The 13,484-nt window shown below is 36.8% G+C and overlaps 1 protein-coding gene across 2 annotated transcripts in view; it reads right to left on the bottom strand.

Moving 5' to 3' along the window:
* Window positions 1–13,484, bottom strand: part of ACTN2 (actinin alpha 2) — a 67,216-nt gene that overhangs the window by 17,989 nt on the left and 35,743 nt on the right. For both annotated transcript variants that reach the window (XM_068676232.1, XM_068676233.1), the window contains exons 7-12: window positions 12,549–12,630; window positions 9,099–9,184; window positions 7,548–7,640; window positions 6,250–6,480; window positions 5,009–5,156; window positions 3,212–3,362 (exon numbers count right to left, since the gene is read on the bottom strand). In XM_068676232.1, the coding sequence (XP_068532333.1) occupies window positions 3,212–3,362; window positions 5,009–5,156; window positions 6,250–6,480; window positions 7,548–7,640; window positions 9,099–9,184; window positions 12,549–12,630 (791 nt within the window). The remainder of the gene's footprint in view (window positions 1–3,211; window positions 3,363–5,008; window positions 5,157–6,249; window positions 6,481–7,547; window positions 7,641–9,098; window positions 9,185–12,548; window positions 12,631–13,484) is intronic.

Genomic DNA, 13,484 nt, shown 5'->3' with positions numbered 1-13,484 from the left:
TTCTGTAAAAACAAGTTTTGCTTATCAAGCATAAACAAAGCACTGCTGCACATGTTACAGAACTACTGAAAATGGTCATTTCTATTTGTTCAGTAATTTGAAATCTACAGTGTTTGGAATTTAAAAATCCTGAAGCTGTTCTTATTTATCTTACAACTAATTCAGTCTTATATTTAATGAATTCAAAATTTAGTCAGATTTTGTCCTGATCCAGAGAAGCATTTATGTATGAGCTCACTTCAGGAATAGTGATAGTGTCACAAAAATAACCTGCTGAGCAACACGCTTTAGCACTGCTTTAGAACCAGGCTCATGTTAATCATGTACGTAAGCACAATTTGAGCCCAGGTTTCCAGAAGCAAAAAGACACTCCAAATCAGTATGCACTCCAGACAGTGGTCTTCTTGGCTGAAAATACGTTGCTATACTAGAAGTCCTGGATATGCAAGAAACTGCATTCCAAAAATTTTATCTTGATGACTGAAAATGTTGAAACAAGCACACAGGACCATAAGTGAATTCAGCACTTCGTATTATAGCTTACTCCACTTCTGTTTAGCATTCGTTATGTCATAAATGGGAAATCCCATTTTAGAAATCCCTGACTCTTTTTCCAGTTTCATACTGAGTGCCAACCAACTCATGTCATGCTTCACTGCCAGGGATTTCCATGTCTATACCGTCTAGAATACAACAGTCCTGCAGCAGCTTCCTGGCTGCAATCTCCTGCTTGTATAGACACAAATTCTTTATCACACCAATCAACAATCTTTTAGCAACTTTAGCTCATGGTGGACTTTGTTGCTGCCACAGAAAATACCGGACAGGAAACTGTAACTGGTACAGTTCAAGGTCACACAGCAATTGTTCTACTTGGAAATAGCGATATTAGACAGCCATGAGATGTCTAAAACAAAACATGGAGGTGTCCTGACTTGGAATTTAGGCGCAGATGATGAGGATTCCTCATCAGTGGATCCAGTGAACAACAAAAAAAAAAAGATACCCACATTGACTTCAATAAGCTTTGGATCATGTGCCAATGAATGTTTCTTAGCATTCAAACACTGCTTAATCTTTCAATGAAAAAATATGACTGGAGAAAGAAAAAAGTGTTTTGCTCCTTCATTTCAATGGCTGTCTGAAGAACTACGGATAAATACTTAAAATCAACATTTAAACAGAAGCTTCCCATTTGCTTGCAGCTAATAATAAAATGTGACATTTGTAACCTTTCATGCACTGCTCTCCAGGGGCACTAAGACTTACTGAGCTACTGAGCCTCAGTGAAAAAACAGGCACTGATAGCCCCATTGTACAGATAACAGGAGAAGTCCAAGTAGAGCATCTCTAAAAGCAATGGGTTTTCAGCACCTTTGCCGTCCAGGCCACAAATATCTTGTTTAACTTCACACAGCAAATTACTGAAACAACTGAGAGGAGACAACCCTAAAATAGACAGGATACAGTGTTCACTGGCCTCAACAGAGGTAAAGGACACAGGGTTCAAAATGCTAGTAAGCAGATGCTGTGCTATGTATACTACATTCCCAAGGTTTCTTAACACTTGCAAAGTTGATGCTGAATTAACAATGATTAGGCATTTCTCCAGTGCAGAAGGACATTAAATTCTGTAGTATAGAAAGAACAAATAACTACAACAGAGATCAGGGTGCGTCAGAAGTTGTTTCATAAACTGACATACTCAGTGAAATCAGCATCTTCTGCGTTTTTCAGACTTCTTTCATACTAAAAGACAGCATTTCCTCTATCCCCTGTACTTATTTTTCCTCCCTTAAACAATCTTGAAAAATAACTTTTTTTTTCCTCTAAATCCATTTTAATTATGCATTTAGTGAAAGTGCTGCTGCTACCAGGTATGAACTACATTTTTAGATAGCACTTCGATTTTTTAATTGTTAATGAATGCGGAGCTGTTTATGAGTTACGGTCCTTTACAAAATAAAAAGAGGACATGCTTTTAACACTTGCTTTTTGAGTAGTAGATGTTTTGCCTGTTCAAGAAGTCGAGAAACTGAAACTTGGAGGCTTGAAGCCAAGAGCAGGAATCTGGGAATTTTGATGCTGGCTCCTCTTTCAACAGCTAACGCACATGTGTTCCCGTTGGCTTTGCATTTTTATACTGTGGGTGAGCAATGAATTTAATTATGTGCCAAACGCTGAGATAGGAGTAGTGCCACTGTTTTACACTACAAAACTACTGCAATTAACTGCGTAAGATCATAAAAATCGAATGTACACATGTTGGTGTATACACCAAAATGACTTTACCAGAACAGGGACATCTATATATAACATTACAGTACTGTCAGTATGGGCAGATCTTTGCTGACAAAACTGCTTCACTTAGGTGCATTAACAGCCTTCCCGCAAAGAAAAGCAAACTCTACCAGTAAAGATGGAGTCTAGCCAGAGTAACTACACCAACATTCAAGACTTCTGTTGCCATAAGGGTGTCTGTCAGGCAGCCCCCTTGCCTACCTAGCTGATGTCAAAAATACAGACATAATTAAATGTGTTGTTCTCAGTTTTATGTTTTCTTGGGACATAGTACGCCGAGTGTGCAAGTATTAGTCCTGTAGCTAAGCTGCTGGAACTGTGGGTGAAAATTGCACTTGTACAGAAGAGGTTGTGTGCTTGGTTGCTTGTATGATGCTGGAGTATACTAGAATAACGAATCTTCCGAAAATTCAGTGTATGACCCACTACTACTGCTATATAAAAGATAATTTAGGGATGTGAAGCCTTTTTAAAGGACTGATATACCTATGGGAAAATATCAGATCTCAACATGAAGATGCCTGATTGGTAGTTTAGGTAAAATGAAATTATTTTCTAAGCTAAAAAACTCAACGAGTACCTCTCAGCAAACCATATGAACTGCAAAATAGACACCTCCAGCATTCCCATCAACACACAATGGACTCATCAGCAGAGCTAATGCTAAAAAATTACTGTTAAGTCAATTTGAAAATGACTGTTTTCAAATACTTTAGTCAGTTGAATATCTATATTTGGCTGGGGGTACGGGAGAGATGAGGGAAAGGTCTCAGGGACCGGCACAGATAATATACTTATGAAGCTATCTCTGGAATTCTTACGTTGGTACCTATGACACTATCAAATTCATTGGAAAGAGTTTATCGCAAAGTTAAATGTCAGCAGCTGCAAGCCTTTAAATGGAACATACTTCAGCTCCTGGGCAATGGCAGCGATCTGTTCCACCCTGTCCTGGTGAGCAGCCAAATCACTCTCAAAAGCTTCATGTTTCCTTAACATGGCACGGACTTCTGTCAGAGAAGCAGATTCATAATCCTTCTGAAGTAAGATCTGCTCTTTGCCTGAAAGAGAAAATTAAAATATTAGTGTTTCTTTGTTTTGTTTTTTTTGAAAGAATTTATTGGTTAGAACAGTTGCAAATTTAGTCAACTTTTTTCACTGAGGATCATCAAAATGACATGTATAAGATGAAATCCCAGCCCAACAGAAATGAGTGGCAACTCTTCACCAGAATGGTGTTAATTAGGAATTAATATTTTTAAAGATCTCTCAGTAATTCCTTGATTCTTGCACAGGATGATTATACTTATCTAAAATAGTTAGCATTACATTACTCAAGAAACTGTCATAAAATGGTATATTAGCAAAAAAAAAAAAAAAAAAAAAAAAAAAGGGGGGGGCTCTAAACGGTTCTGATAAGTCTTTTAAAGCACGTTACTGACCTATGAAACCAAAAATCACACTGCTATGTTCAGCTTCACTCTTACCAATGAAATGTTACTCTTTTTTGTGTTCTGCTTTCAATGCATTATTTGTTTCAGCACTTTCCAACCAAAATTAAGATGTGTGGCTGTCTTTCGAATCAATTATTGAATTTTAAATGGAAAATGCCAGCCTAGTTACAAAAAGCTAGAAAAACTGAAATACTGGTCTCCAGTAGCTCCTGGATTGGACAACTGAATCTATACAGCCTCTACAATTGTAGCTCACCACACAAAATTACACAGCTCTGCAGATTCTAGAGCCAGAACGAGCTGCTGTTTCACATGCTACATACCAGCTTATGTGAAGTTTTCCCTGTATAACAACCATAACATGTCACCATGAGTAGATCAGAAAATAGGCTCTCAGGGCTGACAAGCACTGTAGTTTCCTTTCTAGTATCTGCTTGGTAGCAGACACTATTGTGTATGCTTCCAGCAACTGTGTTATTGGATGGACTCTGTTTTACTTTCACAGTGTGTGTGAAAAGATTCCGGCTGGAAGAAGTCAGAAGCATGGCAGAAGCAGGAAAACTGTTGTCAGGGCAAACAACAGGATGGTAGAGTATATCTACGTGTAATGGGCTTCACAGAGCTTTACACGGGTGTTGTAAAATAGATGGTCCTGTAGCTGTTACAACTACATGTAACATTAGGCTACCGTTAAAAAACAGAACTATGAACAGGGTGTAATCTGGGGTATGGAACAAAGCAAAAATGAGTCCATTATCATGTAGTTCATGTGGGCTATTCAAAACCATCATGATGGTCAAATAATGACCAACTCATAATAACTCTTATTAATTTCACATTTAACAAGCCATAGAAAACAATTTATTTTTGAGTTTAAACTGGAAAACTGAATTTCTGTCCTCACTGCAATCCTGTCTGAATCACTGGTGCACAAATACAAAGGAATGCATTAACAGTTCCGGCCTTGATTCAACTCTGGATATTTTTGTTAAGTTTGACTGTTTACCTTGGTGGAAAATAACATGATTTTTATATTCACATTTCATTAGCAACATGCCTACAAGTTAGGACCATGACTGAATGTAACACAACCTGAAATTTTGTCTGTTATTATTTTAGTTTTCTAAACTAAAACTTATAAAAAACTTAAAACACAAAAACTTATGCCAGTTTTTAGCTGGCAAATATTCAGCATTGACAGTTCAACCTTGAACATTAAAATATCAAAAATGTTAAAAACCGTATCTGCTCACCATATGCCCATTGTTCATGAGTGGAAGCCTTCTGTCTAAATTTCTCAGCCAAGTGTTCAAGTCTTTCCAGTCTTCGTATTTCATTCAGCAGCCACTCTTCATAGCCTTTCTCAGCTTGTTCAAGTCTCTGCCAAGCGCCGGCAATATCCTGTACAGAGAATACATGGGAGTGATAGAATGAAACTATAATCTTTCTAAGCAAATTTCCAGATTTCTGATTCGCTCACAATTTTGCTCCAAAAAGAGAAGTTTCTATGTCCAGATTTTGCCAAATCACGGTATCATAGAAAATATTAGTTGTCAGGCAGCTCTGGAAATCAAGTTTTCCAAACAACTGCTCCTCACAAAGCATCCCGGTCAAGTAGGTTCATGGAAGGACCCTCTATACAAATGGCTTTCAAGTATAACTGTTTGTCTTTGTGACACATTGCTTTTACCTTCCATTTTACAAAGTACTTGTCCTTTTATGAGGTACCTAATCAGTTTTGTTATTGTCAGCTTCTGAGAGCAAAGCACATTTATTTTGATAACAATTAGTATCATGAGGATTTGATACATATGTTATTTGGAATACAAATTCGTTTCATTTTCTGTGGTGCACAAAGTTCTGTGAGCTTTCTTAGAAACCCAAAGGCATGAGTAGGAAACTGAAGTGACAGGCCCCTTATTTTCTGAGTAAGGGGTGCGGACAATGGCAGTCAATCTTTGCAGGTCATGCAACATCTGTTTATTGAATCTGACCAACCAAAACACAGTGTTAGAACACAGTACATGAACAGGTTTGCTGTATTCCACAGGAAAAATTCTGACCCACAGTCAGACTATTCTTGTCTTCACAGGCATCAGAAAAATATAAAATTGAATTTTAAAAAGTATAAAAAATCTGAAATGTTTATTAAGCAATAGCTGTTTCTGTAAGTCTCATACGAAAAATATCTGTGAAACCAGAGTGTGTTTTGTTTAAGTTAACAAATATTCCCACAGAAAGCTCTGTATTGCTCCTTGTCTCAAGACAATTTGCTACCAGCATAAGTCTTCAAAGAGTGAGGAGGAGCATACTTAAGGGAAAGGATAATTTCAGAATGAAAGGGAATGTGTTAAAGAGTGGTTTGATATTGAGAAAGTGGAATAAACTGAAGTTGCTGAGGATGACTTAAAATAGCAATTCAACCTTCATATTGAAATTTTTGTGAGAATATTGATAAAAAGGAGAATGGAATATTAATGCCTTTTTTACTTACTGAAACCATTTTTCCCTCTGATGGCATGAAAGCTGGTCGATTGCTGATTCTCAATTTTGTCTGCAGGGTGTTGAAGTTGATCTCCAGTTGACATTTCTCTTGGACTTTGGGAGGTTTGTGTTTGCGGCGGTAGTCCCGGAAATCTTCTAATTTCTTCTGCATTGCCTGCATTGTTTTTTCTGGAGTCCTGTTTTCCAGCCAAGGAATTGTCCGGCGAATCCATTCTAAAAGCTTTCAAACCAACACAAACAATTGAAATAAAGTTAATGGAAGAGCAACCAAAACAAGATAAAATTGAATGCACAAATCTCAATTGTGTTTGCTCCATCTTATTATTATTGGGTTCAGTTGGTATCAGTGCCTTAATGGCAAGTCACAAGGTTTTCAAAACTGAACAATATTGTGAGATAACTTCTTAAAAACAAAACAAACTCCAAACCTAATTTTCTCAGATATTATAAATATTCCTGGAAAGCCCTGATTTTCACAAATATGAACATGCATGTAAGGTGACTCTAGCTAATTAAGACCCATGTTAGGCAACATCCCTGTCCACTTTCAAAAAGGTATTAAGTGGTCTTGATGTCTCAAGTAGTCACAGTTGAGAATGGAGATTAGGATGGATGCCAGTCCAGCAACTCAGGTCATATAAAAATCTTTACACAGAATTCCGTTAGTACCAATCCAGCACTACTGTCTTTGTGTCTACAATCTCGGTATGTTTTGCAGGTTGTGCATTTATAAAGACAAAGAGGCTCTCACGTGCACATTAGATATCTGCACTTTTAACTCAACAAATTCGCCATATACCAAGAAAAGATAAGGAAGACCTGATTCAAAAAGTCTGCAGTATACTTTGTGAAGCAAAGCCATCTCACCTATGTTTTGAAAAAACAACAAATTTCTGGTAATAGTCAGGAACAATGCAAGCAGTGTGCCCCTTTCTTTATTCATCTGCTACCTGTGTTCATGGGTACTTTGTGAATACCCTGAGACACCCTGTCCAAATGCAGCTTTCAGCACACATTCAGCAGGCTTTTTCAGAATAAGAGGATCCTGTGTTTTCTATATGTGGTCAAGAATGAGCTACCCTTGGAGATTACAGAGACAGCAAGTCTAGTTCTAAGGCAGACTGATGAAAAGTCCTCAGAACACCCCCTTCTGGGCACAGTAACAAGAGTGAATGACTTGCTAGAGGTTATACAGTAAGTCTGTGGCAAAGGAGTGACCTGAACCTTTCAGCTTTCAGTATTTCATGAATAAAATTATCGCCAAATTACAGACAAAGCAGTCTTTACCTCACTTGCTAGTCTCTCATACTCTTCCATCAACCTCTCATTTTCTTGATTCACGGCAAGCACCTTACAGATCCGGTTTGCTGCAGTCTCAGCCTATAAAACAGAGCAAATAAACAGGATGTACTCATAAACATTCTGAGAAAGGTACAAGTTTGGAGAAAGAAAGAGAATGTGTCTGCTGCAAATAAAAGTCTCATTGTTTTATAGTTGTTGATTTGTGCTCCTAGGTTACTCAGATACACCTTTACCCTCCTGTTCTCACAGATTCCAATGGCCTCAGTGAGGCATAGATTGGCACAGAAGTCATTTTGTCAAACAATTAAACCTTACAAGGGGTAATTTCACAATGCCATTATAGTTTTCTAATAAATCTTTTATTTTCAAAAGCAATTTAGACCATTCTTAAAGTTATCTTATTAGGTTAATTCTTTTAATCACGCTCAAAAGATATTAGGTTTGTTAGCCACACTGTAAAGATACTCCTGTGATTCAGGAGTATGGTCCTAAACTATCTGTATCTGCACATCACATGCACACATATTCTTGAAAATATATACAGCTTAACCACTCATAGCAAGTCTTTTCTTGGATGCCGCCAAACTTATTTGTGAAGGCACTGTAGCTCTGCATGTTTAAAATTGATATTAATAGTTTGACATGATAGATTTATATGTCCCTACAAATGTGAGTCTGAAATACATCCAGTCAACTAAAAATTCATGTTACAGATAGTATTTGGAACTCCCTCTTTTGCATTAATAGCAAAACTTGCACACCCAGAAGGAAGAGTGCATAACAGCATAGCTGTGTTGTGATAAGCTGAATGGGGCCTACTAGGTGGGAAGGAAAATTGAATTCTGAGGATGAAGGAAAAATCAACTACTTTAAGACATTTTTTCTTCCCCACAAAAGTTGGGTTGTGTCCATTTGGAGGCTTGAAATGTAAGAAGCAAAGCAGTAGAAAGTGCCTTGTTTATGAGAATACCATCCTGTGTGACAGATCTCCTGCTGATGTTCTTGCCTCTTATACTAGTACTTTGATCCACAAATAATTCTGCTGGTTTCTGTGGGAGCCAGGTGCAAATACTACTTTGGACGACTTCTGTGCCTCTCTACATCTTTAAGCAACTTTGAAAATTCAGCCCTAAATTGCCAGTCAGCATTAGTAGTGTCTAGAATCGCCTCAATCTCCAAAAGTCATTGTTCTTTTATGCAGCAAAAGCATAAGGTGTTGTTGTAGCAACAAACAATTCTTTTTCACAATATCTTCAAATACAATTTTTCTGAAATAGTCTTTACAATCACCAAATAGACACCCAACATTAGAATCATTAAGTCCTATTAGAATAAACAAGTTCAACTTGCTACAACATTTAACTAAAATACGTTCAAGTGTTGATTAAAAACAAGTATTAGTACTCAAGTAATACTTGCAATTGTTAATTAAAACAGCAAAGTACTAAATTAGTGTTTGCTTGTTTTGTAATATAAACTAGCAGAAATGTGAAACAATCAAAAACACAGCAACCTGAAGGGACAGTTGATTAATACCTGCTCTGCTCCAGCAAAAGCATGGTAGAAGCAGGACACATATGTCATGATAGCTCTCTCATCAGGTTTGGGAGTGTTCACAATATCTACAAGGTCGGGGAGAAATGAAAATAAAAAAAAAAAGAGATACGAGGAGTAGAAAACAGGATAAATAAATAAAAGCACAACATAGTTGTCACTGCGATTGTTTTTTTGTCCATGTTTTCTTGTCTCTGTACTCTAGGAACTATATAAAGCTGAAATAAATAGTGTTAGATTGATGGGTGTTGACAGAAAAAAAAATCCATACACTAGAAATTCAACATAAGCTCTTACAAAGACGTGAATTTTTTCTAATAAGTCTGATCTTGCACTGTCATGAAGAGAATTACTTTAGTTTTAAACAGACTACCTGTATAAGAACTAGCATGCAAATCTCTGATGATTTAGAATTCATTTTTTTTGATTAGCACACAGGAAAGGCGCTTTTTTTTTTTTTTTTGATTAACACACAAGAATGGCAGGCTAGATTTTGATCTGAGGAGATTCTCTGGAAGTTGCACATGTATCAATTTTAAATTTTAACATTATATATCAATAATCTTTATATTACTAATGCCTAAAGTATGTCCATTTCTATGATCTGACTTGCTTTTTCTACTATTACTTCTTTTCATTAGAACGTGATTTCAGAGCTCTTCTGAGATGTCTGTGTATTTTCCTGCTTTGCACAGTAGAAATGTTGTATGTCACTGATTGTACTTACCATTAAGCATTTAACATTTAAAAAAAACAATCCTGAAAGCATAAGAGAAGGATTCATTTTCTGAGCATCTGTTTTGACAATTTTGACAACTGTAACAGGAATAATATCCAGCAGGGAGAAAAAGATGGTATTCTGCTATTAAAACTGCTTTTTCACTGTGAGCTAGATTTCATCTTGCATTTTAAAGGTACTTCTAATCAATACAAAAAAGTTCAATCAAAGGACATTCAATAATGTCCTACCAAGATCAGTAACCAGTTGTCAAAAACCTACTGGATATTATTAGTAAACACACAAAAAGATGAGACAGGAAGTTTTGCGTCTACAAAACAAGTGGAAAGACTACTACTACTGGCTCTACAGAGACAGTGCCTCGAAGAGAAAATCAGGCAACAGGAAATGAGCTCAGCTCTAAGATGCTGTTCTAGTAACTAGTGAGGAAAAGATCAGAAGAGGAAAAACTGCTGAAAGAAACAACAACACAGAAGGTGAAGGATGAGATCTGATCCATCTACAACCTCACCTTCTGAGCACCAGCAAATGCATGGTAGTAACAGGAAACATAAGTCATAATGGTTCTTTCATCAGGTCTGGTTGTGTTTACTACATCTGTGTAGAGAGAAGAGGGTTTACTGCTCAGCAATTCTCATAAGGTACTTCCATCAGTTTATGCTGATGATGTCACCTCAGTGCTGCAAGGATTAAAAATAAATATACCACCATTCAGTTTGCATCAGTTTACTGGTATCAGTGCAAAGATACATAAGCTTTAGGTATCAAAAATGGAGAAGATAATAGTCTCCCAAAATGGTAAAACATCTTAAGATGGAGACTGTACAGAAAGGTATTACCATGTTCTGGTTGATAGAAACTTCCAGAGCTGATGGTGCGGCTGGCAGATCTACTGGGTTCAGTTTTACTGTTAGTCCAGAACAACTTCATCTAAATCACTACAATCAATCCGAGTTAAACACAGCCACTGACAATCACAAAGTAAGAGTATATACTGCTTATATTAGCAGAAAGTCCTTTTGATTGTCAGAGTACTGACGAATACTGGAAAACTGTAGAACTCCTGTAGTCCAGAAATACATTTTGTGCTAAGAATAGTTTGGACAGTAACAGTTCTGCAATCCCTGAGCCAGTCCATTTTGTTAATAGTAGAAATCACAGAACAGTTTGACTTGGTTGACTGATAACTTCGACCCTACTACAGCAGGAAAGATTAAAAGTATGGAGAGGGTATGATTGAAGTGCAAGTGTATTGTTGTAAACAGATCTTTCTGAATACTTGACAGACAAAAGCAGAAAAAGTTGTTTTCACAGCAGTCATGGTTGAGTGATGAATAACGCTAGTGCAAGCTACAAAGATGCCTGCCAACATGGGAGTGGGAAGATATTGGTGTGAAAAGACCTGGGAATTAGATGATGACTTTTAATATTAAAAGTGAGATTTTCTAACTTCAGGACCGATATATTTACTGATTTTGAATCTCCATGACATAGTTCTGAACAAAACTTGGCATTTCCACTGAAAACACAAGAAAAAAAAAAAAAAGTGATGGCAAATATACAGAGTGTGTTAGAAGAAGCAAGATTTCATTCCCCCTCTCCTGCTAAGACAAGAACAGAAAGATGAGGGCTAGAATATGCATGAAATCTTAAGGCAGGGGGGAGGTTTCTTACGTGGTATATGAAGAGAAAAATGAGTGAAAGAAGAACGATATATGTTCAATAGTGAGGAGAAAGCATCTCTGTTTATTCCTTGCACAATGTTTCATAGTAAGATAATTAAATGGTGCTTGAAAGGGTAATTGCAATTCAAAAAATTGAAACAGTTAGTTTTGAAACATGAAGGTGAAACCAAGAAAAACATTCAATTAAGAGGATACAACTTGGATTTTCAGAATCATCCTGTATTGGTCTAACCTTCCTACCAAAGACTTCAAGGGAAGTGGACAAGATGAGTTTGCATGTTTTGAATAGCCATTGCTCTACTGATGTGCCACCGGACCTGAGTCTGTATATGTGGAGAAGAATACCTTGAACTAGGGTATGTAAATTCCAGTATTTTGGCATCAGTTCTGCCTATTGTACAAAAGGTTGGTTATCTTGAAGAAATATTTCCTTCTGATTTGTGAACAGACTGAAGATTATTGGAAAAACCAAACACGAAATCATTTGTTAAAATGGATCCCTGCAAAAGGTTTATAATTAAACAAACAGAATGCTTCCCTCAACCTAGCTCTTTCATAAACGGCATGTTATTAGTAGTGTATTTTGAATTGTACTTCTATTTCTTTCTGGCCCTCTCATTTTAACATTTAAAAAAGTGAACATGCTTTAAGCTGCTAACAGATGTATTTTACTTTATTAAACTTAATTTTTAACTTCTTATAGGCAAAGATTATCTTTCGATCATCTATTTGAACTTCAGTTGTCATACTGGGGCCATGTGCTAAGGTTAGGGTCCAAAGCGATAGCAAATACAAACAGTAACAAAGAATAAGGAATGAAGATAGAGCAGAATTATCCAATACATGGGAAACAAGAAGGAAAAATTGTTTAAAAACAAAGTGGAAAGAAGTTACTCCATGACAATTCATGTGGAAGGAATGCTGAAAATTTGCTAGACACAAAACAACAGAATTTTTACTATCTCCTGATGATGAGTGATACAAACTTCAGTATAATATGACTCTCACCTTCTGCATCCAACATCTTTGGGATATCCAAATGTTTTTCAGCGATTTCCATGGCAAGGTTGATATTTCCTATGGGGTCATCCTGAATTAAAGAAGAAAATATTACTAGTCAAAAATATATTTTTTTCTTTGAAGCAAGACTACTACAGTAGGTACACTAAAACTTACTCTGATTTTCCCAACTATAAACTGGAGTCACATCTACTGTTCTTCAAATAGCAGTGGGGTATGTGAACTTTCGGTATACCTAGTGCTCTACTTTCAAATAAAAACAATAAGCCACTAGGACTCTGCTGCAAACACATTCGGGGGGGGGGGGGAGGGAACATAGATAAAATATGCAGTGTACACTCATAAAAGGCTAATTCTGAATGAAGTACTGCAGTAATACATACAGTCAAGGCCACTGATTCAGTAGGCTATAGACCATTCATTACAAAGTTAGTCCTGCACACTTTTATACTTAGTAAACCTTATATTACAGTGATATGAATTCACTGAGCTAACAAGTTCTCTGTTTGTTGGGTGAATGCATGAGGAGAGGAAAGCACAGGCACAGTTAACCAGAAGGCTCAAAACCTCCCACTTTTGACTTGGAGAGCCAAATATGTAAGACTTCTGTTTGGTGAAATTTAGAGCTGGTGAAAATTAAGTTTCCTCTTGTTTTGAGATTTTGGATTTTGTTTTTTTTTGAAGGAAAAAAAAAAAAGGCAGCAGTACACAAAATTCAGACAAACAGCGCATATTTCATTTCATATGCCACAGACAGCTGTTGCTGACAATGGAAGAGCATGTCAGATTAGGGCTGCTCTTAAATCAGCCTTCTAATATCAGCTTGCAATGAAAACGCCCTATGGGAAATGGCTGTTTATGCCATCAATGCTTCTTATTTTCAAGTATTCACAAACTGCTAAATGATGGTAGCCATCACGAACA

This window comes from Anas acuta, chromosome 3 (assembly GCF_963932015.1).
Source record: "Anas acuta chromosome 3, bAnaAcu1.1, whole genome shotgun sequence".
Lineage (NCBI taxonomy): Eukaryota > Metazoa > Chordata > Aves > Anseriformes > Anatidae > Anas > Anas acuta.
The sequence above is the reverse complement of the archived record's forward strand: the minus strand, read 5'-3'. Positions and strand labels throughout refer to the sequence as shown.